This window comes from Miniopterus schreibersii (assembly GCF_964146895.1).
Source record: "Miniopterus schreibersii genome assembly, chromosome: 18".
NCBI lineage: Eukaryota > Metazoa > Chordata > Mammalia > Chiroptera > Miniopteridae > Miniopterus > Miniopterus schreibersii.
Genome location: NC_138121.1, coordinates 7,591,421 through 7,617,953, shown reverse-complemented (window position 1 = coordinate 7,617,953; position 26,533 = coordinate 7,591,421). Strand labels below are relative to the sequence as shown.

General features: G+C 53.6%; 2 protein-coding genes across 3 annotated transcripts in view; both read left to right on the top strand.

Annotated features, from left to right (window-relative positions):
• Window positions 1–12,467, top strand: part of SPTBN4 (spectrin beta, non-erythrocytic 4) — a 56,563-nt gene extending 44,096 nt beyond the window's left edge. Inside the window, exons 25-36 of the mRNA XM_081119091.1 lie at window positions 68–272; window positions 1,389–1,769; window positions 2,749–2,993; window positions 5,218–5,356; window positions 5,451–5,535; window positions 5,871–6,067; window positions 6,615–7,234; window positions 8,048–8,117; window positions 8,659–8,951; window positions 10,064–10,237; window positions 10,383–10,425; window positions 11,421–12,467. Of these exons, the coding sequence (XP_080975217.1) occupies window positions 68–272; window positions 1,389–1,769; window positions 2,749–2,993; window positions 5,218–5,356; window positions 5,451–5,535; window positions 5,871–6,067; window positions 6,615–7,234; window positions 8,048–8,117; window positions 8,659–8,951; window positions 10,064–10,237; window positions 10,383–10,425; window positions 11,421–11,579 (2,611 nt within the window). The 3' untranslated portion in view covers window positions 11,580–12,467. The remainder of the gene's footprint in view (window positions 1–67; window positions 273–1,388; window positions 1,770–2,748; window positions 2,994–5,217; window positions 5,357–5,450; window positions 5,536–5,870; window positions 6,068–6,614; window positions 7,235–8,047; window positions 8,118–8,658; window positions 8,952–10,063; window positions 10,238–10,382; window positions 10,426–11,420) is intronic.
• A 371-nt stretch (window positions 12,468–12,838) lies between these two features.
• Window positions 12,839–23,538, top strand: SHKBP1 (SH3KBP1 binding protein 1). Of its 2 annotated transcripts, none has more exons than XM_081117803.1 (18): window positions 12,839–12,961; window positions 13,190–13,243; window positions 13,376–13,421; window positions 13,528–13,601; window positions 13,895–13,953; window positions 14,178–14,258; window positions 15,220–15,381; window positions 15,463–15,553; window positions 15,643–15,833; window positions 16,359–16,474; window positions 17,097–17,184; window positions 17,287–17,403; window positions 19,581–19,751; window positions 20,788–20,943; window positions 21,262–21,358; window positions 22,429–22,607; window positions 22,895–23,009; window positions 23,127–23,538. In XM_081117803.1, exons 1-18 carry the CDS (start codon window positions 12,876–12,878, stop codon window positions 23,356–23,358), a joined length of 2,115 nt encoding a protein of 704 aa, XP_080973929.1. In that variant the 5' UTR covers window positions 12,839–12,875; the 3' UTR covers window positions 23,359–23,538. The 2 variants fall into 2 exon arrangements, with proteins under 2 accessions (XP_080973929.1, XP_080973930.1); XM_081117804.1 differs by having other exon boundaries at window positions 12,853–12,961; window positions 22,898–23,009; window positions 23,127–23,537.
• The last annotated feature ends 2,995 nt before the right edge of the window (window positions 23,539–26,533 follow it).

The window sequence follows — 26,533 nt, the reverse complement described above, 5'->3', positions numbered from 1 at the left end:
CAGGGGCCCCTGATCTGTTCTTTAAGTCTCAGGGGCTCTGTCTCTGCCCCTCCCTGTCCCCCGTCAGCGAGCAGATCAGCCGGCGGCAGTCTCAGGTGGACCGCTTGTATGTGGCGCTCAAGGAGCTGGGCGAGGAGCGCAGGGTGGGCCTGGAGCAGCAGTACTGGCTGTACCAGCTCAGCCGCCAGGTGGATGAGCTGGAGCACTGGATCGCGGAGAAGGAGGTGGTGGCTGGCTCACCTGAGCTTGGCCAGGACTTTGAGCACGTCACGGTTAGTAATGACAATAATATCAGTGGCTACTGTGTATGCTACTGAGGTTCTCTGGGCCTCCGTATCCCCATCTGTAATATGAGGGTAATAATAGCACTTAGCTCATGGCTCTGTTGTAAGCCAAATGAATTAATATACAGTAGTCCCCCTTATCCATGGGTGATACGCTCCAGGATCCCAGTGGATGCCTGAAACTGCGGATAGTACCAAACCCTATATATACCATGTTTTTTTCTATACATACATACCTTTTTAAAATATATATTTTTTATTGCTTTCAGAGAGAGGAAGGGAGAGGGAGAGAGAGAGAGAGAGAAACATCAATGATGAGAGAATCATTCATTGGCTGTCTCCTGCAAGGCCCCTGCTGGGGATCGAGCCCAAAACCCAGGCATGTGCCCTGATGGGGAATCAAACCTTGATCTCATGGATCATAGGTTGATGCTCAACTGCTGAGCCACACCAGCTGGGCCATATATACCTTTTTACTTAAGCATTTCCAAATTGCCAGCAATACTACTCTTGAGCCTTGGGGCCATTGTTAAGTAAAATAAGGGTGACTTGAACACAAGCACTGTGATAACACCACAGTCAATCTGATAACCTAGACAGCTACTAAGTGACTAACAGGCGAGGAGTGTACATGTCGAGGAGAGGCTGGACAAAGGGATGATTCACAAATCGAGCAGGACAGAATGAGATGGAGTGAGATTGCATCACACTACTCAGAATGGCACACAATTTAAAACATATGAATTGTTTATTTCTGGAGTTTTCCATTTAATATTTTTTACCATAGTTGACTTCAGGTAACTGACCCTATGGAAAGTGAAACCTCGGATAAGGGGGGATAACTGCATGTAAGGCACTTAGGACAGTACTTGGCACACACAATGCCTAATACAGTGTTGGTTATTATTATCACCATATTATTTTTATTATTGTTGTTACTATTATTGCTATAGAGTAAGCGCTCCATAAGTGTTAGGTATTATTTTTTATCATGACTGTTCTATTATTACTATTATTACTCTTACCTGCCACGTGATGGTGGGCTGGAGGGGGTTTGGTGTGTTCACCTTTGCCCATGCTGTGCCCCCCGCTTCCTGATGGCAGGTGCTGCAGGAGAAATTCTCCGAGTTCGCCAGTGAGACCGGCACAGCAGGGCGGGAGCGGCTGGCGGCCGTGAACCAGATGGTGGATGAACTGATCGAGTGCGGCCATACGGCAGCGGCCACCATGGCTGAGTGGAAGGACGGGCTGAACGAGGCCTGGGCCGAGCTGCTTGAGCTAATGGGCACGCGGGCCCAGCTGCTGGCTGCCTCGCGGGAGCTGCATAAGTTCTTCAGCGATGCCAGGGAGCTTCAGGGGCAGATCGAGGAGAAGAGGAGGAGACTGCCTCGCCTGACCACTCCACCCGAGCCGAGACCCAGTGCCAACTCCATGCAGCGGACTCTGCGAGCCTTTGAGCATGACCTGCAGCTCCTCGTGTCCCAGGTGGGGCGCCTTCGGCCAGGAGGGAAGGTGGGAGGGCCTGGGCATCATGGCCAAGGGATGTGGGCAGCAGAGCAGGCAAAAATCAGGCTATAGGGCATTTCAAAATTAGATGGTGGGATAGTTAGAAAACAGACCACAGAACAGAGATAAGTTAGATGATGGGGCGGGTAGAAAATGGACTGATTGAGTGGTGCACAGAAATCAGACAGTGGCAGAAAAAAGTGGTGCGGTGCATGTGATAGAAAGTATTTTCAATGCAGGTTGGGCAGGAGTTCTCCGAAATGTGAAGTGAATCTTACCCAAATTTAGACAGACAGTCTAAAGGGAATTGCAGGAGGAGGGGGGCTGTTAAGAGAAATATGGCTGTGGGGCAGATGGAAATTAGACAGCAGGTCTGATAGAAATCATGATTTTCCTGGAAAAAAAAATTGACGGGGTATATTTAATGGAAATTGCACAGGAGCTAATAGAAATCAGGCAGTGGGTCTGATAGGAACTGGGAGGTGGAGCTGAGAAATCAGATGGAAATAAAACCCTGGGCCTAATAGAATTCAGACAGTAGAACTGAAGGGAATTAGGTAGTAGCAGGTAGGTAATGGGTCTGAAAAAAATTGAATGAAAAAAACGGACAGCATGTCTCATAAACATCAGGATGGAAAGCGGTTTCCTGAAAGAAATCAGATCAGCCTGAAATAAGATAGAGATGGGCCTGAAAAAATGTCTACAGACCCCGTGCACATAGAGCCTCAGACCAAAAGAAATCAGGGAGTGGATTGAAAGAAATCTGGTGGTAGGTCTAAAAGAAGTCAGAGAGCAGGTAAGTCAAAAAGAAATGAGGCAGCAGATGAGGGAAATCCAGCTGTGAGTTCACCGGGACGCAGGCTTCTTACCTTGTTAAGCTCTGTACCCAGCCAGCGGGTGGGGGAAGGAGCAGAGCCGCCCCGAGGAGGGCTGGTGCTCCACCTGGCGTGCCCCTCAGGTGCGGCAGCTGCAGGAGGGGGCGGCCCAGCTGCGGACGGTGTATGCGGGTGAGCACGCCGAGGCCATCGCCAGCCGGGAGCAGGAGGTGATGCAGGGCTGGAAGGAACTGCTGGCAGCCTGCGAGGATGCCCGCCTGCACGTCAGCTCCACGGCCGATGCCCTGAGGTTCCACAGCCAGGCCCGGGACCTGCTCTCCTGGATGGATGGCATCTCCGGGCAGATCGGGGCAGCTGACAAGCCCAGGTGCTCCTCATCCCACCTCAGGCTTCCTACCTGCCTCTCCCAGCCATCAGCAGCCCTGTTCCCATAAGAATCACAATAGCCACTACCTGCATGGCACCTCTGTGTGCCAGGTACTGGTCAGGCCTGGTACTGGGGGCTCAGAGCACAGGGAATCCTCTTGCCTTCTTTCCTTCTCAGTTGCCCCGAACTGTCCCCACTGTAGGGGTGTCATGGCATGAGATGGACTGCAACCAGGATAGGAACAGGGAGGTGTGGACTCTATGTGTGGCTTGACCTTGATTTATTGCTTACATAACAGTTCAGTGTGGGTGTCCGGCAGAAGCCTGATGATCCACAGTGTTTGGGAGCCAGGTCCTTCCATCACTCTGCCCTGTGAGTCATTTGCTGGACCCTCTGTGCCCAGCTGCAGATGAGAGAGAGAGGATCACATGGGAAGTTTTAGGAACTAAGCCTGCACTCACATAGCATTGTTTCTGTGGCTGTGAGGCCTTGAGTCTACATTTGTTTACTCAGCAGATCTTTATTGAATGCCTACTGTCTGCCAGGTGGTGAGCAAGTCCAAGCCCCTGCCCCGATGGGGCTTATAGTCTGAGAGTGGAGACAGGCAACAGATAAATAAATAAACATCTAATATTATTTTAGATAGTAAGTGCCCTGAAGAAAAGTAAAGCAAGGTAAGGGGACAAGGTGCCAGCTGACAAGGCTTCTCTGAGGATGTCAGGTTGGAGACCTGAGTGGAGTGGTGATGAGTTGGGTAAAGTTTGGGGAGAAGGGTTTTCCAAGTGCAGAGGCCCTGGGGTAGGTGGTAGCTAGGCATGTTTGAGGAAGAGCTGGACCATCATTGTGGCTGGGTGGCGAGAGTGAGGGGAAAGTGGAAAGAGATAGGAGATGAGGTTTGAGGGGCAATCGGGTGTGGTGAGGAGTTTGTCTTTTCTCAGAGTGAGATGGGAGCCATGGGAGGGTCTAGAGTACGGGAGTGATGTGAGATGATGTACATTTGAGAAAGATCACTCTAGATGCCTCGTGAGAAATAGAGTATGGAGAGCAAGGATAGAAGCAGGTAGACCAGTCAGGAGGCTCTATGATAAACCAGGTGAGAGATGATGGTGGCTTGATCAGTGTGCTGGTTGGAGAGATGGGGAGAAGTGATTGGTTTTAGGAATCTACAAAGTCTTTTTATTATGAAAATTTTCAAATATACCCAGAAGTAGCCATAGCAGATAGTGAACCAACATTTGGCCAGTCTTGTTTCATCTGTACACTCCCTGCCCTGCCCCCTTGCTGGGTTCTTTTCAGTCTCAGGTGTCATATCATTTCACAACGTATGCTTTAAAATTATAAATGTCCAGTTTTGACTGATGAACTAGCTTTAGAGGTGGAAGAAAAAGGAGTCATGGATGAATGATGGGTGAATTTACTGAGACGGAATTTCAGGGGAGAATTGGATCATTCTAGATGGTCTAAGTCTTAGGTAGGAAGCATTACAGTGTGCAACCTGCAGAAATAAGTTCGGACATTTTAAATCTTATAAAGCTGTACTTGCTGACTGGTGGAACATTCAGACATTTGGAATTTGTTTTGGACACATGACAGCAGAGAACAGCGCTGCCCGGGAGTCATACAATGCAAGCCACAAATGCGAACCACATATATAATTTAAGATTTTCCTGTGACCACATTTAAAAAGTAAAAAGAAGCAAGTGAAATTAACTTTAGTAATTCATTTTATTCAACCTAGTATACCCAAAATATTATCACTTTCAACATGTAGTCAATATGAAAATTATTGAGACACTTGATGCTTTTTTATACTAAATCTTCAAAATCTGGTGTGTACTTTGTACTTCACCACATCTCAGTTCAGACCAGCCAGCCACACTTCCAGTGCTCATTTACCACCACAACTAGTGGCTATTGTATTAGCAGACTTAGAAGGTTGGAATTGCTGGCTAGAGGAACCTTCAGAAGCATAGCTTTAGAAAATTGGAAAAAATTGGATCTTGAAATTCTAGCTTAAAATCACAAAAGTGTGACATTGTAGCACCCTGGGAAAAGTTGGAATCATTGAATCAGCAGAGAACCTTGGGCTTGTTCATGGGAGGTGGGATTCCGAAGATGGTGTCGGACTGTGGCCTCAGGGATTTGGGCTCCTCTAGAGCTGTGTATATGGGGTGGGCAGAGAGAGGCTGTCTGTGGCTCAGATCCCTGCCACTGCCCACTGCAGGGACGTGTCGTCAGTGGAGGTGCTCATGAACTACCACCAGGGCCTGAAGACTGAGCTGGAGGCGCGGGTGCCCGAGCTAACGGCCTGCCAGGAGCTGGGGCGCTCTCTGCTACTCAACAAGAGCGCCATGGCTGACGAGGTGGGGAGGGGTGCAGGGGGTTCCCCTCTGCCATCCGTGCCCATTGGGGTGGGAGCCACCCTTGATGCCTCTCCCGCCCACCCACCACTTCCAGATCCAGGCACAGCTGGACAAGCTGGGAACCAGGAAGGAGGAGGTGTCGGACAAGTGGGACCGTCATTGGGAGTGGCTGCAGCAGAGTGAGTGGGGACCCAGACACACATGGCTCAGGGGCACAGGGACCTTCTCCATTGTGTTTAGAGAGGACCAGAGGGTGACACAGGCATGCTTTACACACCACTCACGGATCCCCAGTAGCAAATGTAAAGGCCTGATGGTGGACAAGGGGGTGGCCTTTGCCATTGGAGCTTTCTGGTGGCAGATAGAGGAGAAGCTGGTGCCCTCAGAAGTAGCCTCAGCCTCTCATTCCTGCAAAAATCAGAGTGGTCCAGGCTGGCATAGAGGAAGCCAGCCACTGCTCCGTGAAGGGTCCCCAGGTGCCCCCAGCACCCTTACCCAGCATGTCTCCCCTCAGTGCTGGAGGTGCACCAGTTTGCCCAGGAGGCGGTGGTGGCAGATGCCTGGCTGACAGCCCAAGAGCCACACCTGCAGAGCCGGGAGCTGGGCAGCAGTGTGGATGAGGTGGAGCAGCTTATCCGGCGACACGAGGCCTTTCGCAAAGCAGCAGCAGCCTGGGAAGAAAGGTTCAGCTCCCTGCGCCGCCTGACCACGGTCAGCACCCAGATCCTGCCCCGGCCCCCCAACCACATCCCTCTGTATAAGACAGACACACTGGGTCCTGGTGCTCAGAGCTGTGTGAGGCCCAGACAGACCCCCAGTCTGGGGGTGGGGGTGGGGGTGAGGTGGGGAGAGACCTGTCACCAGACAGCGACAGCCCAGGCTGGGATAGCGAAGCACATGGGTTGTAGGAACCCAGAAGCACTTGGCCTGGCCTGGGGTTGTCTGATCTGAGATATAAATAATGAGAAGAGACCATTGTAGTCAAAAGTCCTGAGGTCGTGGGAGGGACCATTAAGGAAAGACACAGTGGTACCTAGAGGAAGTGATTTAACTGATTCTTAGAAGAACACTAGGTGTTTGCTGGAGAAAATGGGAATTAAGTTCCTAGCAGAGAGCAACGCATGGGTGCAGGCCTGAACAAGGTTGCTTTTCCACCAATAAAAACTAGTGAACTGGGTGGTGAGGCAGACAACCGGGAGCTGCATCCCCCACCCCCACCCCTAGTCCCTCCGCCTGACCCTGGCTCCTCTGTCCCCAGATCGAGAAACTCAAGGCAGAACAGAGCAAGCAGCCGCCCACCCCTCTGCTGGGGCGCAAATTCTTTGGGGACCCCACGGAACTGGCAGCTAAGGCGGCACCCCTGCTGCGGCCAGGGGGCTACGAGAGGGGCTTGGAGCCCCTGGCCCGCCGGGCCTCGGACACGCTGTCGGCGGAGGTGCGGACCAGGGTGGGGTACGTGCGCCAGGAGCTCAAGCCCGAGCGCCTCCAGCCGCGCATCGACCGACTGCTGCCGGAGGTCCCGGGGAGGGTGGAGCCCACGGTCCCACCAACCGTACCGGAGGGCGCGGTGGAGCCCCCCGGGGCCCCCGCGGCAGCGGAGCAGGTCCGGCCGCGGCCAGAGCGCCAGGAGTCGGCTGATCGCGCGGAGGAGCTGCCCAGAAGGCGGCGGTCGGAGCGGCAGGAATCGGCAGATCAACCAGAGGAGACTGCACGGAGGCGACGGCCAGAGCGGCAGGAGTCGGTGGAGCACGAGGCGCACAGCCTTACCCTGGGCCGCTACGAGCAGATGGAGCGGCGGCGGGAGCGGCGCGAGCGGCGGTTGGAGCGGCAGGAGTCCAGCGAACAGGAGACGGCTGCCCGAGGAGAGCTGACCAGGGGGTGAGGCCCCGAGTGTCCGGGGAGCGAGGGAAGGGAGGCACGGAGAGGTCCTGGCGCCACGCAGGCAGAGTGGAGAGGGCTTCCGTGCTCAGAACTGTCCGAGGAGGGAGTTCTGGTACCCATTTTGCAGAGATGTAAACTGAGCCTGAAAGAGGGTAGGTGACTGCCAGCAGTCCCACATTAGCAGCTCTCATCGTTCAAGGAAAGGCCAGAGTTAGCCAGAGTGTGCTAGCAGATCAGTTCAATCAGCTGTGTCCCCAGAAAGAGGCCTTTGGGTCAAATACATTTCAGCGACAATAACTTCTTGGCCCCTTTTGAAATTTTGTGTTTCATGAGCATTTGCTGAGTACCTACCCTGTGTATGGTGTGTCCTGGGGAGAGCAGGGTGGAGCTTGCTTTTTCTCCAATAAGCCCTAGCCCTGCATTTGTGGGGTTCACAGTCCAGTGGGGGAAACAGACATCACCAGACAGTGATGACCAGAATGATCAGGGTTGGAACGGGGACAAGTCCAGTGGACTAGGCGCTCAGGGTGGGCGGAAAAAGGCAACAGTATGTTCAAAGGCGTGAAGGCACCCGTTTGCATTTTGCTCTTTGTGTTGCTTAAAACTCAAAAGGGAGAGAGGCCCTGTCCTCCGTTCAGCAGCCATGTCCTCGGCAGCCGCGGTGTGTAAGGCCGGCAGCCAAGAGGCAGCTGCAGAGCGGGCAAGGGCCTGGCATCTTGGGCTAAGAGGTGGCGGCTGCTCCAGCCAACCAGGCTGGTCCTTGAGAGAAGGCACCCCAGTTCCATTGGGTCTTTCTGCCCCCGCCCCCAGGAAGGCCACCCTGGCTGACATCGTGGAGCAGTTGCAGGAGAAAGAGGCAGGCCCAGGGCTCCCTGTTGGGGTAAGTCGAGCCCCGGGATAGGTGGGGAATGGGGAACTCCTCTCCTCAGAGCACTGGTCAGGATCCCAGATACACCAGTGCCTAGCCCTGCGTACCCCCCCCCCCACTTGAACCCTGCAGAGAGGCTCTCGGGATTGAGAGGGCCCCCAGGTGTTCTCCATAATTTCTCCCTTAGATGAGGCCACCGACCTCAGAACCCCCCCCCCCCCCAGTAGACTCCGGTCTTCCCACACCTGCGCCGCACTTTCTCCGGTCCAGTGGGGGTCTCAGGTTTCCTTACAGACACAGGAGGGAGCCCAGATTCCTCCTGCGGACATCTGGGACACCCACCTGCCTGCATCCCACCTTCATGCCCCCCCCCAGGATCGAGAGGGAGTCCAAACCTAGCAGCCCTGGCAGGCTCATTCCCAAGGCCAGGGGGGCCCCTAAGAGTTGGCCCCCCGTCCCGAGGTACTCCCATACTCTCCTCCAAGACACGTGGCCCGCAGACAGATGGCCCCCCACTGTGATCAGCGCGCCTCTTCCCCCTCCTTCCCCACAGACATCGCTGCCTCAGCCTCGCGAACTTCCCCCCGGCCGCCTGCCCAACGGGCTTGAGCCGCCGGAACGGACACCTCGGCCAGACCGGCCGCGGGCCCGGGACCGGCCCAAGCCTCGACGGCGGCCGCGGCCCCGAGAGGGCGGTGAGGGCGGGGGAAGCCGGCGCTCGCGCTCCGCCCCGGCCCAAGGCGGCTCCGCCCCCGCGCCCCCGCCCCCGCCCACTCACACTGTGCAGCACGAGGGCTTCCTGCTGCGCAAGCGTGAGGTCGACGCCAACCGCAAGTCGTCCAACCGGTGAGCGTGGGGGCGGGGCTTTTGAAGGCGGATCCCAAGCTCAGGGTGTCCAATGAGTGAATAGGTAGGTGTGGGGAGGGTGGGGCTAAACGTCAGGGCGTCCAACCGGTGGCGGGGTGGACCGGGCCTTAGGGATGCGGGGCTTCAGGAATCAAGCAATGAACGGGAGTGGAGACCTGAAGTTAGTGTGGCCAATGAGTGAGCGGGCGGTGCTTAGATGAGGGCGGGACCTGAAGAAAATGCTCCAAAAGGGAATAAATTGCGACCCAATCTCATAGCAACCAACCCGGGAGTTAGTTAAAGCTAATAGCAAATTGGATGTGGGGTCCTGGTATAGAGGGTTTCAATGACTTGTGGGGTGGAGCCTGGAGAGGTCCATCCAACCAATGAGTGGGGTGGGTCCACCCTCGAAGTTTTAGGTTGGGGGAAGATCCGAAAAGGGGTGAAACCCTAACTCTGAGGGCTGAGGGCACCTCAAATCAGTGTCCAAAAGGGCGCCTAACGGTGATGTGTTTACCCTTGGGGTCCAGCTCCTGGCTGTCCAACCCTTTTGTGTCCAGCTGGGAAGCAGAATCTGGGAAGGGGGAAAGCCAAAAAGGGTAGCAGGGCTGGCTAACGAGCAGAGTGAGATCTAGATCCATGATATGAAATGGGCAGAGCAAATTGAGATTGCCCGTAGTCTCTGGTAGTCTTTCTTTTTTGTGCGGAGGCCACGGTGGGAATAAACGAGTACTTCGTTGTATTTTGCTCCACCTGGGTTGGGGCTTTGGCTGAATAAGATGAATTCCTTATTCCAAGCAGTAGACCAATAGCTCTCCTTTCAGGAGATAGAGAAGTATCTAGGAACAAGCCCAAGCAAAAGGCTTACAGAGGAGACAGCTTAAGTCTTGCCTTCTAGAAATTCAATGTGAGAGCAGATTAGGAAGGGCAACCCCAGCAGGGCCAGCCTGGGCTAAGACTGGGACCCTGCCCTCAGCTCAGGAACAACCAAGGCATATGGCCCCAGTAGAGCAAAGGCCCCAAGGGAGGAAGACTCAGGCAGATTCAGCCCATGAAAGCTATTGATGAAAAGTAGCTGCAACTCTGCCTTGAGCCCTGTCTCATTGCCCCAGGTCATGGGTGAGTCTGTACTGCGTGCTCAGCAAGGGGGAGCTGGGTTTCTACAAGGACGCCAAAGGCCCAGCATCTGGGAGCACGCACGGTGGGGAGCCACTGCTCAGCCTGCACAAGGCCACCAGTGAGGTGGCTAGTGACTACAAGAAAAAGAAGCATGTCTTCAAGCTCCAGTGAGTTCCCCCGTGGGCAAGAGGGAGAGATCCAATTCCCAGCTGCCCCTTCCCAGCAATCCCTTGGTCCCCTGGCAAATGGTTGGTGGAAGGATGGGCCAGGCCTCTGCCCCAGATCCCCATGATCCTGTGTCTCCTCCTGCAGGACCCAGGATGGCAGCGAGTTTTTGCTCCAGGCTAAAGATGAGGTGAGATCTGGTTCTCTCTCTCCCCTGTTTGGACCTCAGACACTACCTGGCTGGCTGGTTCCTGGCTGTGAGGCGGAAGCACAAACCAGAGTTACCTGAGCTGTAATGGGAAATCTCATGGACAGAGAAAGCCCAGAAAAAGTTTCTAATCTAGCTAGGAGGGGAATGAGTGAGGCGAGAAGGGGAGGATCAGGAGGGCTGTCTGGAGTCCCCTTGCCTCACCTATGAGGTGAGATTGGAAAGATAAGAGGAGGGAGTTAGCTTGGGGGGGTTGGGAGGGGGATGATACAGGTAGAGGGAAGAGCAAGTGCAAAGAACTAGGGTGCAGAATTGCAAAGCATTAACTGTGCTTGAGGAGAGTTCAAGGAAGAAGGTTCCCAGAGGCTGGATCTTGTGGGTGAGAGGAGGTTGGGTTTGTCCTAAGGGCACTGGGGAGCCTTGCCAAGGGAGGGTTACTGTGATGCATTAGAAAGATCCCTTTGGCTACCATATGCAGGGTAGATTGGAGAGGGCAAAAGTGGAGGCGTGGAGCCCAGGAAGTGGCCAAGGCAGGGACTCAAGTGGGGAGAGCACAGGCTGGACCTGGGCAGGCCTGTGGGAAGGGGAGGAGGTGGGTGAGAAAGACAGGAATGTGAGTGGATCTTGAGACTAGGACTAAGAGGAAAGGTCAGGGGAAAGGAGCAGGCATGGAGGTGGTTTGAAGAGATGTTGAAAATAACACTTTTCATTTCGTTCCTCCTCACAAGAGGCTATGAAATAGGCCTTTATTCTTTCCGTGACTCCTTTACTTATCTTTAACATGGAGATAAAAAGATTTGCATCAGGGTTATTGTGCAAATTAAGTAAGTTGATCATGTACAGTACTTACAGGGCCTGGTAAGTGCTCTCTCTATAAGTGTCTGCTGGTATTAATTATCGTTCTAAAGGCATCGGCTGATATTAATCAGTCTCCTGTCTTCCAACTATGGACTCTGTGCCCTGTTTCCTCTCTTCAGGAGGAGATGAATGGCTGGCTGGAGGCAGTAGCTGCCTCAGTGGGGGAACACGCCGAGATCGCCCGCTGGGGACAGACGCTACCCACCACATCGTCAACAGATGAGGGCAACCCCAAGCGGGAGACAGGGGAGCGCAGGGCTAGCGGGCGCCGGAAGTGACTTCCCACCCCAGGGCCTGACTCAACTCCTGCCCCTCCTCTCTGCACTGTGGGCACAAAGACACTTTCTCTTCTGCAGGGGCTGGAGCCCCTAGTTCCACCAACACTGCGGACGCGCCATGACGGGCACTGGAAAGGAGGGGACTTCTCCTGCACCCCCAAAAGTGGTGGGGGATTGCTGCCCCTATAGCCATATCTCGGCCCCTTCCTGCTCACCACCCCCACCCCAGGTGCTGGGGCTCCATTATTTTTATGCAATAACTGAGCTTGGGGGAGTGGGTAAGGGGCCCACTGAGCCAAGCCCCTGCCCAGATACCAGATCCTGCCCCAAGAAGCTGGGGTGGTAGGGGTGATAATTCCTGCCCCCCTCTCCGCCCTAGGGATGGGTATGGGGGCACTGGTGAGGTCCCCTGGACCATCCAGGGTGCTAGAGGGTGGGGAGGGAACGCCCCCTCCCACCTTTACCTCACTTCCAATGCTGCCTTGATCTCTGTCTGGGAAGGGGGAGTGAAGGGGCCCTAGTCCCCAAACTCACCACCTCAGAGCCATGCGGTTAATTCCTGACTTAGTTTATTTTTGCAAAACGTCGACCCCCTCTCCCCCCGCCCCGCATCCGCGAAGGCTTTTAACGGGAGGGACGTCAAAGCTCAAAACTGTCTTCCTCTCTTCTCCCCCCTCCAACTGTAAATGCCACTTTATGAGGGGAGGGTTGAGGGGAAGCCCTCTCCCTGCATGCTTCAGGCTGGAGCACCTCCCAGGGGAGTGAGGGTACCGGTTTGTGGACAGCCCCCATGACCGCCTGGAGAAACCGCTGGGGCCCCGGGTTTTGGAGCGGTGTGGCAGGCGCACACTGTATGTACCTATAATAAATCCTTTGGCTTTGACGGTCTTTACTGGTTTGTTCCCGTTTCCTGGGCTGCAGCTGGGAGGATAGGGGCAGGGAGAGCCTGTGGCTGCATAGAACATGTAAATGTCCCCCTTGCGTGGACTAAGGTTTAAACACGTGCCTCGGACAAAGCACCTAGGTGCCATTCCTAAAATGGGAACCCCAGAGAGATGAGGGAATGTGTTGTTATTCCTCCTAATTAAACTTCCCCAAAGGAGCCGCTGGGTCCGCCCCGTCTAGGGCAGGAAAGGAGGGCCCCTTTAAGAAGGCGGAGAATTTAACTGCGACGGATGAGTGCATTGTCCAATCGCCAGCGGCTCCAGGAGTTTCTGGCCCAATGAGCACGCGGTGGGGGCGGGGCAGGGAGTACACCCGGAAGTGGGTGCAGGCGAGCCGGCTCGCCTGGGGGCCATGGCAGCCGCGGCGCCTGCAGCTGAGGGCTTCCCAGGTCGGGGGCCTCCGGGGGAGGTGATTCATCTGAACGTGGGAGGGAAGAGGTGAGTGTAGGAGATTCCTGAAGCCCATCTTCGGGGGCGGGGAGCGGGGCTGGAGAACTCGCCTCCCCCGGGGGAATCCGGTCCGCAAGGATTGCTCCGCCCCCTTCGGGAGGCGCGGGAGCCTCGAGTGGCGCCCGGGGAGAGTGGGGAATGCACCAGGTCCCGGGTAGGGGCGGTAAGCCTCACCCTCCCTGCATCATCTCGCGCCCGCTCACCTTCCCCGCACAGATTCAGTACCTCTCGCCAGACTCTCACCTGGATCCCAGACTCCTTCTTTTCCAGGTGATTGGGAGAGCGAGTTTGGGGCTGGGGGTAGGGGGGCGGCGGGAGGAGAAGGTATGGGGAGACCTAATCCCCCCGCCCGCACGCACACGCCCCGGCCCGTGACACCTGCTCTGTGTCCCCTCCCTGCAGCCTTCTGAGCGGACGCATCTCGACACTGAAAGATGAGACCGGAGCCGTGAGTAGGGCAAGACCTGAAATGGGGCGGCGGGTAGGAGGAGGGACGGGACCTCCACTCAGCCCCGCTCTTTGCCCCATCCACCCTCTGCACCCCTTCCCCGCAGATCTTCATCGACAGGGACCCCACCGTCTTCGCCCCCATTCTCAACTTTCTGCGGACCAAAGAGCTGGACCCCAGGTTGGTATGGAGGATAGAGGGGAGTACCCCGTGGTCTTCGCCCCCTGAGAAATCTCTTTCCCATCAGAATGTTCACTTAAGCTCCTTGATCATATTTAAATTGTGTATCCTTACAATTTTCCCCAAACACACACACATTTTCACAGGCCATGTTATCGCTCTTTATAACCTTGAGCCCGTCAAATTTTTCCACCTCTTGGAATTCCCTGTGCAGTTTTGAAAACTTCTTCCTCAGAATTCTCTGCCCACTCCCAGTACCCAGACCCTGACCCCTAGTCATTTCTTCTACCCAGGGGTGTCCACGGTTCCAGCCTCCTCCATGAAGCACAGTTCTACGGACTCACTCCTCTGGGTAAGTGGGGGCCCCATTAGCAACCTCACTGCATAGAAAACCAGCTCTCTAGTGATGCCCCCTCTCCCTCTCTCCTGAAAGAAGGTTGGGTTAGAGCTGACAGCACTGGATTTGGTCCTGGGTCTCAGGGGAGCGATGATATTCTGTGGAGAAAGAGATGGGGGAGGGGGGAAGGAATAGGCCTCAGTACCCAAGTCCCATCCTTCAAGTCCTTTTTCCCTCAGTTCGTCGTCTGCAGCTGCTGGAAGAGTTGGATAGATCTTCCTGTGGAAACGTTCTCTTCAATGGTTACCTGCCTCCACCAGGTGGGCACTATGAAGGGATGGAGTGGATAGAATAAAGACTACATTTCCCATAAGGCTGCAGCCCTTGGGTGCCTGTGCTACAAACCCTGAGACACTATGGGAGCTGTAGTCCTAAATCAGATGCTTGGCAGGATGCTTAGAAAGGAAGTAGGAAACAGCATTTGCAGTGAGGCAGATGGGCCCCCTTGAGGCTCCAATGCATGTGCTAGACTGTGGTGGGAGCCATAGTCCAGGATTGATTTCTTTGTGGGAAGGCTTAGGAAGAACTGGGGTCCTTTGCATGGAGGGGAGAACTATTAAAGGGTATTATTGACTAAACTCCATGAGACCTTGGTGCAGCCAGCCCACTGGCCGTGGAAAATATGCCCCAGTGGTTATTGGGAACTGTAGTCCATTAAGCTTTGCTGATTGGTAGAAAGAACAGAATGGGGGAAATTCAACTTATTGCTTTATTTCCCTAACCTCAGTCAATATCTACTACCTTCATGCAATTTGCCAAATATGAAGACCAATACTCTTGTCTTCTTAACTTAGCTTTATCCAGTTTTTTAAAAAATTCATTTTAAATGGAAGCTTTATATCTCTACCTTTATATCATAAGTAAACACGAAAATAAGACCCAAACATAAAGTGTTATTAAACTGGCTAGATACTATTGTCTGCCAAGGGGGCAGGTTTCCATTTTTCAAAGGGAAGATTAGCAAATATTGGAGGAAATCTATATGGCATCACCAAACTGATTCTTCCTTTGTGATGGGCTGAAAGGAACTGAAAAGGGAGTAACTTGCTGTGTAATTCAATGTCACTTAATGCCGTGTCTCCATACCACCTAAATTTTTTTCATCAGAAAACTATTCTACACATGGGGAAGTCAGTATCTGGCATATTTTAAGGGCTTGCTACATAGCTATAATTACAATTATTACAGCTATTGTCACTCTGCCCCTTCTCCCTGACATAGTGTTTCCAATGAAGCGGCGGAACCGGCACAGCCTGGTGGGGCCCCAGCAGGCAGGGGGACGCCCAGCACCTGTTCGAAGAAGCAACACCATGCCCCCCAACCTGGGCAATGCAGGGCTGCTGGGCCGAATGCTAGATGAGAAAGCTCCTCCCTCCCCATCAGGTATGCTTCTGTCTCCTAGGAGGCTGGGACAGCCAGTGGGGCCCCTGGGACCCTGCCCTGATCCTTGCTCTCCCCTCTAAGGGCTGCCGGAGGAGCCAGGAATGGTGCGCCTTGTATGTGGGCATCACAACTGGATTGCCGTGGCCTATACCCAGTTTCTTGTCTGCTACAGGTGCTTGGGGAGGGTGGTGGCAGGAGGCTTTGAGCCCTGGTGATGGGAGGGCTTGGGGTGAGGGTTGATGATGTCCCCCAATCCTCTAGGCTGAAGGAAGCCTCTGGCTGGCAGCTGGTGTTTTCCAGTCCCCGCTTGGACTGGCCCATCGAGCGACTGGCACTCACAGCCCGGGTCCTTAGTGGGGCTTTGGGCGAGCATGACAAGATGGTGGCAGCAGCAACAGGCAGCGAGATCCTTCTGTGGGCTCTGCAGGCAGAAGGCGGTGGCTCTGAGATAGGTATGGCACCAGGCTTTTTCCAGAAGCCTCTGCCCTTTAGAATTTTATTCCAACCTATGGTCTCTCAGAATTTTCTACCCTGTTAGCATTCTGTGGCCTGTTAAAATACCCCCACTATACAGTTCTTACACCCATAAGAATTCTTTGCATTATTAGGATGCTCCAACCCTTCAGAGTTCTGTATTCTGTTAGAATCCCTTGGCCTGGTAGAAAAATCCACCCACATACAATTCTGTCTTCTGTCAGAATTCACTGCCTTAGATTTTTTTGCTTTGTTGGAATTCTTTGTGCCAGTGGAATCTCAAGCCTCTTAGACTCTGTGTTCCCATTAGAAATCTGACTTGTTAACTGATCTGTTCCCTAACGAATCTAGATCCTCAGGAGAACCCCTATAATTCCTGCTGGAATCTTCTATCCTGTAAGGATTCCTTGACCAGCTGACTCCTGGCCCTCAGAACTCTTCTTGCCAGCCCCCTTCTCCCTTGTGAAGCAGGGTCCTGGCTGAGCACTCCTTTCTCTCGACAGGAGTCTTCCATCTGGGGGTGCCCGTGGAGGCCTTATTCTTTGTCGGGAACCAGCTCATCGCTACAAGCCACACAGGGCGCATCGGAGTGTGGAATGCCGTCACCAAACACTGGCAGGTCAGAGTTCCGGCTGTCCCTTTCCCAGGTGTCCAGACTGTACAGACCCAGGGAGGGGTTCCTCAGTGTCCCACTCCATCTGGAGAGAGTTAGCGAGCCCAGCAGTTGGCCAGAGCCTGGGTGTGTGTGTTAAAGGCATAAGGAGTATCAGGGAGGCCTTTCTGGAAGAGGGGCTGCCAAGCTCACAGGAAAGATGGGTGGGTTTGGAAAGGAAAGAGGATTCTCCAGGCACTGGATGGAGGAGCAGGTGAGGGGAGATAGTGTAGGAGACAGAAACCCATTGAGAGACATGCAAACATCTGTCATTCTCTCTGCACCTACCCCTAGCCATGTCCAAAATGTAAAAAAATAAATACCCCTGCAGTGTTGTTTTCTTTTGCCAAAGTGTGAGTGTTTGAGATGCAGTGTCAAGGAGAGGCTACGAGACAAAATGCTGACCAAGAGACATTTAGAGACAGCCATAGCTCGAGATAGGCCTAGAGCAGTCAGGGCTGGAGAGAAGTGGGCCTAGAAACTGCCGGTGGGTTCCGGAATGAGGAGGGAAGGGCATGCCAGGAGTGGGCACTGCAGAGGCAAAGGCAAGGAGGGACTCCTGGCCATAGCCTGCCCTGCCTGCCTGCAGGTCCAGGAGGTGCAGCCCATCACCAGCTATGATGCAGCAGGCTCCTTCCTCCTCCTGGGCTGCAACAACGGCTCTATCTACTACGTGGGTGAGGAGCAGTTTCCTGCGAGCCTCCCCTGGGAAGTGGGAGAGGAGGTGGGAGGCTGAGGCACCTTGAACAAACCCGCTCTACCTTCCCTGCCCACTGCAGATGTGCAGAAGTTCCCCCTGCGCATGAAGGACAACGACCTCCTTGTCAGTGAGCTCTACCGGGACCCTGCAGAAGATGGGGTCACAGCTCTCAGTGTCTACCTCACCCCCAAGACCAGTAAGCTATGACCTGGCTCCCCTCTGCCATCAGCAGCCACCCCAGCCTGCTGTTCTTTTCCCACTGCTGTGTCGCATGACCCAGTGAGAGTTAATGGAAGAGGAGACAGATTTACCTGTCATTTAGTCATTCAGTGAATACTCACTGAGCACCACTTGTATATAGGCACCGTTCTAGTCATTGCACCGTGGTGGGCCTCTCCACCAGGGGCAAAATAGGCCACTAGCCGTTCATCTCTGGGTTTCTTTCCCATCTCTGTGAATAGGGCGTGATGCTTGCATGCCCATAAAAAAAAACAGGAATCACGTTTTACAGTGGATGAAGCTGAGTTCTGTCACTGGGAATGATTTTTTTTGGTTTTTTTCCTTGACCTCAAATACAGAGATATAGCTTGATTTTTATTTGTTTTTATTCTCATATCATAAAATGCACCATTTTAAAGTGTACAATTGGTGATGTTTAGTAGATTTACAAGGTCGTGCAACCATCATTACTATCTAATTCCAGAATATGATTTTTTTTTTTTAATATATCTTTATTGATTTCAGAGAAAGGGAAGGAGAGGGAGCGAGAGAGATAGAAACATCAATGATGAGAGAGTCACTGATGGGCCGCCTCCCACACCCCCCAACTGGGGATCGAGCCCGCAACCCGGGCATCTGCCCTGACCGGGAATCGAACTCCGATCGCCTGGATCCTAGGTTGATGCTCAACCACTGAGCCACGCCCGGCCGGGCCAGAATATGATTTTTATCATCCCAAAAAGAAACTCTGAACTTGTTAGCATCATACCTCCTTCTTGCCTCCTGACAGCCCCTGGAAACCTAACCTACTTTCTGTCTCTGGATTTGCCTCTTCTGGACATTTCACGCAAAGGGAACCACACAATTTGTGGCCTTTTGTGTCTGGCTTTTTTCACTTAGCATAATGGTTAATGATTTTATTTTTTATGGTTAGTGCTTTCTCGATGTTAAGATATCTTTGTCTACCCCCAGGGTGTGAAGATTTCCTCATGTTTTCTTCTAGATGCTTTGTAGTTTAAGCTTTTACACAAAGGTCACTGTTTCACTTCAAATGAACTTGTCTGTATGGTGGACAGTAAGGGTCACGGTAAATTTTTTTCTAGCAGGAATAGATTAATATTGCACCTAATTTCACAGCATGTCATCATGTAAGGCCCCTTTCTTTTTAAAACAAACTATGTACAGTTGGTATATAATATTATATTAGTTATGTTAATTTCAGGTGTACAATATAGTGATTCGACATTTTTAAACCTTACCGTGTGATCACCCTACTAATTCTAGTGATCTTCCCCTTCACCTTTTCACTCATCCGCCCACCCATAAAGCCTCTTTCTTATTTCATTCATTTATCCATTTCCTCCCCACCCTCTCCTGCCAAGTGCCACTATTCTGCCATGATTAACATTTATCTTTTCATATGTAAGTGTCCTTATAAAATGGTCATCATGGAGGTTTTGAATTTGTGTAAACAGTACTGGGTCTCTGTCTCAGTTGCCCTCTTATTTTGCTCGCCTTGCCCTAGGTTTAATATCCATCCAGGTGGTGATGCATAACCCTAATCCATTGCTTTTAGTTGCTGTGCAAAATATTACAACCACGTTTTCCCTACTGCCAGTCTTTTAAATGGCCCATGGAGTTTCTGACACTTGGAAAATAACTTTTCCCATCTGGAAAGTTGGCGAGGATGAGGAGTCCCTCAGACACATTGGCTTACACTTTCCTGTCTTGCTGTCTGTCTGTTTATATATGTCTCTGTGTTTTGTGTGTGTGTGTGTGTGTGGTTGGTTGGGGTTTTTTTTGCCTTTCTCTCTAATTCCTTCTCTGTCTATGTCTGTTTGTCTGTCTCTATATCCCTCCCTGTGACTCATTTTCTCAGTTCCTGTGTCTCCCTGTTTCTCTAGTTTCCCTCTCTTCTCTCTCATATTAGCTCTGCCTCTCTTCGTCTTAACTTTCATCTCTGGCTCTCTTTCTCTGGTCTGTCAGTCTCTGTCCCCGTTCCTCCATCTCCACATCTTCTCGCCCCCTTATCATCTCTCCCTCTTTCTCATTTCCTGACTCTGTCTCTGTTCTTTGGCTGGCTGGCTGCCTCTCTTTGCCTTGGTTCCTGTCCCTCTGTGACCCTGTCCCTCTTTCTCCTTGTTGCCTCATCAGGTGACAGTGGGAATTGGATTGAGATCGCCTATGGCACCAGCTCAGGGGGCGTTCGAGTCATTGTGCAGCACCCGGAGACCGTGGGCTCCGGGCCTCAGCTCTTCCAGACCTTCACTGTGCATCGCAGCCCCGTCACCAAGATCATGTTGTCGGAGAAGCATCTCATCTCAGGTAGGCCTGCGGGCTGCCTCAGGTGCCCATCTTCCTGCAGGAGGGGTGGCTCGGGTGGGAGCATGAAGCCGGGTAGATGAGGGTTTCCACTGGGGAGGGACATTGTGTAGGGAGAGACCTCTACAGTGGGGAGAGAAGTCTGACCTGGGACAGTAATTGCAGAAGTCAGAGAATACTATAAAGGGGGCCAGTCTAAGGGAGAGTGATTAATCCATCAATTCAACAGATGTTTATTGAGCAGTGATGAACAAAACATGTCAGGTCCCTACCCTCATGGAGCTGATGTTCTAGTGGAAACAGCAGACAAATTAATAAAAATATAAATTGATATCAGGCAATGATGAGGGCCAGGAAGAAAAACCAAGCTGTGCGAGTGGCTAGAGAGTGCCAGGGTCACAGGCCAGCACGGGGTTCTGGGAAGGCCTTTCTGAGGAAGGATCATTGAGCAGAAATGAGGGAGTGAACAGTGCAGATCTGTGGGGACAAGCATTCCAGGCAGAGGAAACAGGCATGGCAAAGGCTCTGTGGTGAAAGGATATTTGATGTATCTGAGGGAAAGGGGGAAGCCCTGTGTGCCCAGAGTAGAGTAGGCAAGGGAGTGGAGTGGATTGATAGGGGCAGGTCAATAGGACCTTGTAAGCCATGGAGAAGACTGTGTCCTTGAGCCTGACAGATGGCCCTACAGGAGGGCTCTGAGAGAGGAGGGCTGTTACCTGGTGCAGATGCGCACAGGCTTCCTCTGGCTGCATGTGGGACAGGCTGTGGGGACAGGACAGGAGCAGGGAGGAGAGGGAGGAGGCTGCTGCGGTGGTCCTGGCAGGAGGTGGGATGGACAGGAGCAGCTAGAGGCAGCGGACAGGATAAGGTGAGATCAGGCTCTGAATGATTTTGGAGGCAGGGCCAACAGGATTTTTGACTATTTGGAATTTTAGGGAAGAATTCAGAGGGCCCTGAATCTTGACAATTGAAATTTGTTGGGGCTGGGAAAGGTTGGGCAGCAATAGCCCGGACTTACCTGCTGCCCTCTGCCCCTCAGTCTGTGCTGACAACAACCACGTGCGGACATGGTCTGTGACTCGCTTCCGTGGCATGATTTCCACCCAGCCTGGCTCCACCCCACTCGCTTCCTTCAAGATCCTGGCACTGGAGTCAGCCGACGGGCATGGCGGCTGCAGTGCTGGCAATGACATTGGTGCTTCCTAGCCCCTGGCCGCCCACCCCACAGACCCCCATGGGCCTCTGTTGACCCCTGTTGACCTCCCTTCACCCCCAGCTCCTCCTGTTGAATTCTGTTGCCCCCACTAATTCCTGCTGATTGCCACCTGACCTGGGATCATCCCATCCCTTATGTGCCTTAACCCTGTTGACTGTTGCTGACCCCTAGCCCTCTCTGACCCCACCCAACTTCAGCAGTCTAGGGATGGGGACCTAGTCCTGGGACGTGGCAGAGCCTTGGGGTCTGGAGGTCCTAGGGACCCAGCAGCCTGACCATCACCTCTGCTTGGCCTAGGCCCCTACGGCGAGCGGGATGACCAGCAGGTGTTCATTCAGAAGGTGGTGCCAAGCGCCAGCCAGCTCTTCGTGCGTCTTTCATCCACTGGTCAGCGGTGAGGATCGTCCATCCAGCGGGGAGGGTGGTCAGAGGAGAAGGCAAGAGGCCAGCTAGGTTATGGAGGCCAGAAGGGGATCCCAGCCGAGGGGCACTTAAGGAGCAAGGGCTGGCAGGGAGCACGAGCCTGGTCCATGCTTGGGGGCTGGAGGTATCAAAGGTGTTACACATACAGGTGGGAGTGACCTGGAGAAGCTGGTGCCTGTGGTGGACCTCAGCTAGAGACTGCCCAGTGTAGTCAGGTGCCATAGGGGGCCTGGGCAGAGGGTTCAAGGCTGGGATGGGGGGCCAGGAAGCTGTAGAAGAGGTGTTGGCTCCACCCTGGGAAGGAGGCCTGGCAGGGTTTTCTTGAAGAGGAGATTGAGCAGACATCCTAGGGATTAGGAATGAGCGTGCCAGGCTGAAGGGACAGCTTGTGCAAAGGCTAGGAATGGCTAAAGAGAGTAGCCAGTGAAGTGCCAGTGGTCTCTGGGGGCCAGAGCACAGAACTGGAGGTGAACAATGGGGCTGCAAAAGGGCAGGGCCATGTCGATGGAAGGGAAGCACTGAGACTGTCCTGCGTATACCAGGAGCCAGAGCCTTGGCAGCTGTGATGGGAGGAACTGGAGTGTGGATAGGAGGCCAAGAGCCCAGTGAGGGGACTGGACTGGTGCCTGGCTGGAGAGGGCAGGGCGTGACCGGGGTTATGCCTTGAGCAGGGAGGAGGGGCCGAGGGAGAGATGCAGGAGACTGAGGAACCGCCAAGGCAGCAATGAGGTGAGGGAAGCACCTAGGATGAGACTCAGGCCTTCCCTGAGGTGGGAAGAGGGGAGCAGCAGATTTGGAGGAGAGTCCTAGGCCCACTTGGGACACATGGCGAGTATGCAGGCAGGGGACATCCAAGAGACTACTCACCCCCCGGGGCCGGAACCCAAGAGAGTAGATTGGGGAAGGATGAAGATGTTTGGGGCGGAGGCAGGAGTGGCATCAATATGGTGGGGATTGTGGCCCAGGAAGGTTGTAGAGATGCAAAGAGGGACCAGGCCAGGCCCTGGTGTGGCCACGGTGACCCCTCCCCTTCCCTCTCAGCGTGTGCTCTGTGCGCTCGGTGGATGGCTCGCCCACCACTGCCTTCACGGTGCTCGAGTGTGAGGGATCCCGGCGGCTTGGCTCTCGGCCCCGGCGCTACCTGCTCACCGGCCAGGCCAACGGCAGTCTGGCCATGTGGGACCTGACCACCGCCATGGATGGGCTCGGCCAAGCCCCTGGTATTCCCTGCCCCACCTCAGTCCTGTCCCGAGCCACACAGACTCACCCTGAACCCCTCTCCACACCCTCCTCCATCACAGTGTCCCTCCCAAACCCTTGCCCTCTGACCCTTCTCTGCCCCCCACCCAACCCCTCCTTGCCCTTTCTTTTCAACCCCTGTTTCCGAACCCTGTCCCTTGACCTGTGCATCTTTTCTCCTGTCCTAGCCTCAATCCTTGCACATGACCTTTGTCCCTTGCCCTGTAAGCCTTGTCTTGTCCCCTGACCCTGTTTGCTTGCCCCCCAGCAGGTGGCCTGACAGAGGAAGAGCTAATGGAACAGCTGGAGCAGTGTGACCTGGCCCCCCTGGCTTCCTCGCGGAGCTCTCTCCCCAGCCCCTCACCCCGCACTTCTCTCACCAGGTAGGCTTGGCTTCACTTCCCCTGCCGTGCAATGGGGGAGAGGACAGAACATGGTGGCCTTGGAGGGGGACCCAGCAGCCCCATGGTGGCCTGCATTGACCCTCATCACCCCTTCAGTCTCCACTCAGCCTCCAGCAACACCTCCCTGTCTGGCCGCCGTGGGAGCCCCAGCCCCCCGCAGGCTGAGGCCCGGCGCCGTGGGGGAGGCAGCTTCGTGGAACGCTGCCAGGAACTCGTGCGAAGTGGGCCAGAGCCCCGACGGCCACCGACACCAGCCCCCCGGCCCTCTACGGGTCTTGGGGCTCCCCTTGTACCCCCCAAGATGAAGCTCAATGAAACTTCCTTCTGAATGCAGCTGCCATGGTGCCTTTGAATGCCCAGGTCCTGGGAACTCGGGTGCCTGCCCGCTTCCTGTCAGAGCCCTGGGTTCAGGGCCAGGGTCTCCTTGGAGTGGTCACTGTTACTAGTTCTCCCCATCCCCCTTTTCTGGAGCCAAAGTCACCCTCCCATAATAAAGTTCTCACTGCCAACACCTTGCTTACATTCTTATAAGATTTGAGGACCCCCCAGGGAAAGGGTGGGAGAGATACGGTCTCTGGCTGTAGATTCAGAGACATCTGTCTCCTAATTTAAGCAAAGAAAGGAAATGTATAGGTTTACACTTCAGCTTTAGGCATGTCTGGGTCCACGGGTTCTCAGTCAGGTTTTTCCCTCCCTGTGCCAAGATAACTCCAGGTAGTTCCTTAGCAACTTTATCTTCTCTAGCAGTCACAAAAATCACAAGACTGATTCTCATTGGCTTGAGGTGAGTCAGATGGCCTGAACCAATCACTATGGCCAGTGGATGGAGGTCTTCCCTTGTTCCAGGGGTCATGTGACCTCACTAGCCTGGAGGTGACTTCAGTCCCACGTTGACAGTGGAGGAAGAGTTTCTGAAAGGTGATTCAGGGTTTTGTTACCACAAGTGGGGATGAATGGCTACAGGTTGGCAGGAACACAGATGTTGCCACATCCTTAACATCTGTACCCCAAACCTCACCACTACAAACACCTTGCCCACATTCCTGTCTGCCCAGTCTTTTACCCCTTTCCTGCCCACACCTGAGAGGGCATATGGGACAGGTTCAGCTCACCCCAACCTGACATCCTTGGGATTTCCCCCCAAATAATACCTGTTACTATGGTAACTCCTCAAGGAAATTTTTAGCATCTTTTCCTTGGGCCAATGAAGAGGAGACAAAGTGGGTCAGACTAGCAACAAGGGATTTTAGGATATGTTAATTCTAAAATCCCAGAGTTTCTGGAATACTAGAGCTTCTGTAACATGATGAAGAGGGGTCTAGAGTGTTAGGGAATCTAGAACACAGGGATATTCTAGAGTTCTAGTGGATGAACAATGTTAGGGTTCTTCCCGGTATTTCAGAGAATCCAGACTTTAAAAGTTTTCTGATGAAAGGGCCTGGAAAGTCAGTAATTCTAGAATGGGAATGTTCTGGAATATCTATGAATCTATACCAGTAGGAATATTTTTCACACCAAGGATTATGGAATGCTGAGAATTATAAAACACAGAAAAGTATCTGGATTGCTAGGAAATCTAGAGCATAGGGGTATTCTGGAATGTCAACCCTTATAGACCACTAGAGGGTTTGTTTGCATTCCAAGAAATCCATAATGGTGGGGGTTCTAGATTCTCAAAGAATCTAGAACACAAATGGGAGGTCTAAAAGGTGAGTGGTTCTAAAATGGTGTTCTGAAATGCTTGTGATGCTCAAACTCTAGAAATGTTTTTATATGACAGGGCATTCAGAACACTGGGGGATGCTTGAATGTCAGGGAGTCTAGAACAGGGATGTTAGGATGTCAGGGAATCTAGAATAGGAAGGCATTTTGTAATGCTTGCAGATCTGGGATATTGAGATAGCTTTTTCTATGCCAGGGAATCTAGAACACACATGTTTGTGGAATGCTGGTGATTCTAGAACTGAGAGAAAAGGTCAGAAAACCTAGAACACTAAAGAGATTTTTGTTCATTAATACAAGGGATAAAACTGTAGGTTTCTGCTCACTGGGAGAAAGCTTCTGGAAATGCCATGACTCTAGAACTCTGGGGGTTCTGAAGGGTTGAAAACAGTAAGGATCCAAGAAGTGACACAGAAACAACCCTGGGAGGAGCATTTAAGATCTTGCTTCCTGGCACATGTCATCAGTTTGGCTCAAATAAATTCATAAAAATTCAAAAAGAAAGAAACACCCCTGGGAGATAGTGGCACTGGTAGAGATTGAGAGCTGGGGATTCCAAATGCTGGGGGAGTGGGGGGCGGGGGGGGGGCTGTGCCTTCTCCGGAAGTTGCCGTGGTGAGCCAGAGGCTGTTGCCTAGCAACGAGCATTGAAGATGCCCTGGATCCCTGGCAGAAAGGAGACATTTCGGCAGCGCCCCCAGCAAATGCTCCAGCCAAGGGTAGGAGAAAGGGAGGGGGGCAACAGGGGGGAGGGACACGCTGTCCTGCGGGGCTATGTTAGCAGGGATCGCGGGGGCTTCACAAAGACAGGAACGCGGAGCACATTCAGAGGGCAGAACAGCCACTCCATCATCACGCCAGGACAGCCCACGAATGCCCGTGAATGGGGCTCGACTGCCGTCGTTGCTGCTTCAGGAGGCTGTGTCCCTGCATGGGGGGTGGGCCGGGAGTTCCAGGTGTCCGAGCGGGCTGGAGGCGTGGATGGCTGTGGGTAGCAGTGATGGTGTGAGTGTGGCTGTGAGTCAGCCGGGATGCCTCGCTATAACCCGGGAGGGGGAAGGGGTCCCCTCTGCACCCTGTGCACCTTCACTGGAAGACGCAGCAGGAGCGGGGCGTGAAGACAAAGCTGGATCTGTGGCTGTGTTAGTGCGGGGTCTGCCCTGCGGTCAGGGCGGGTGGCTGAGCACTCGGTGTGGCGGAGCCTGGGGCGGGGCTCACGCTGCAAAACGCGAAGCCTGCGGTGAGACCCCGCCGGGATCCTAAGTGTAGGGCCACTCCCCAGTTCTCTGCGAGGAGGAGTGTGGCCTGAAACTTAGAGAAGGGGTTTGTAATCCCCAGGAAAGAAGGGGAGCCTTGAATTTGTAATGAAGGGAAGGGGCTGGGGCTTGATGTCTTCTGAGGGCCTGAGTAGGGCTTGGAGCCTGGAACCCTTTAAAGGGGGTGCAAGTGGGGCCTAGGGTCCTCTGTGGCTTGGGGCTCCTAAAGGCAGAGGTCTCTAGGAAGGTAGGGGACTGGAATTCTCTAGGGAGAGTCTGCAGGTCTGGGAGTGGGAGGGGTGCTCTTGGGATTCTTTAAAGATTCAGGCAGGGAAAGGGGTCTGATAACCTCTAGGGGTGGCCAGTGGAGGGGAGCAGAGCAGGAGCTCTGGGAGTGGAGCCAGTGGGTCAGGAGCAGAGCCTGGGTCCTCTGAGGGGCAGAGACCACAGCCTTCTGAAGAACCAAGCTACTGCTTGTTGAGTCTGAAACTCTGCAACACGGGGCCTGTAGAAAAGGCGACTCCA

Coding starts and splice junctions, on each gene's coding strand:
- SHKBP1 (XM_081117803.1), top strand. CDS start 12,876: ATGGCAGCCGCGGCGCCTGCAGCTGAGGGCTTCCCAGGTCGGGGGCCT. Junction 17,185..17,286: donor CGGCTCTATCTACTACGTGG/GTGAGGAGCAGT, acceptor TGCCCACTGCAG/ATGTGCAGAAGTTCCCCCTG. Junction 23,010..23,126: donor CCCCGCACTTCTCTCACCAG/GTAGGCTTGGCT, acceptor TCACCCCTTCAG/TCTCCACTCAGCCTCCAGCA.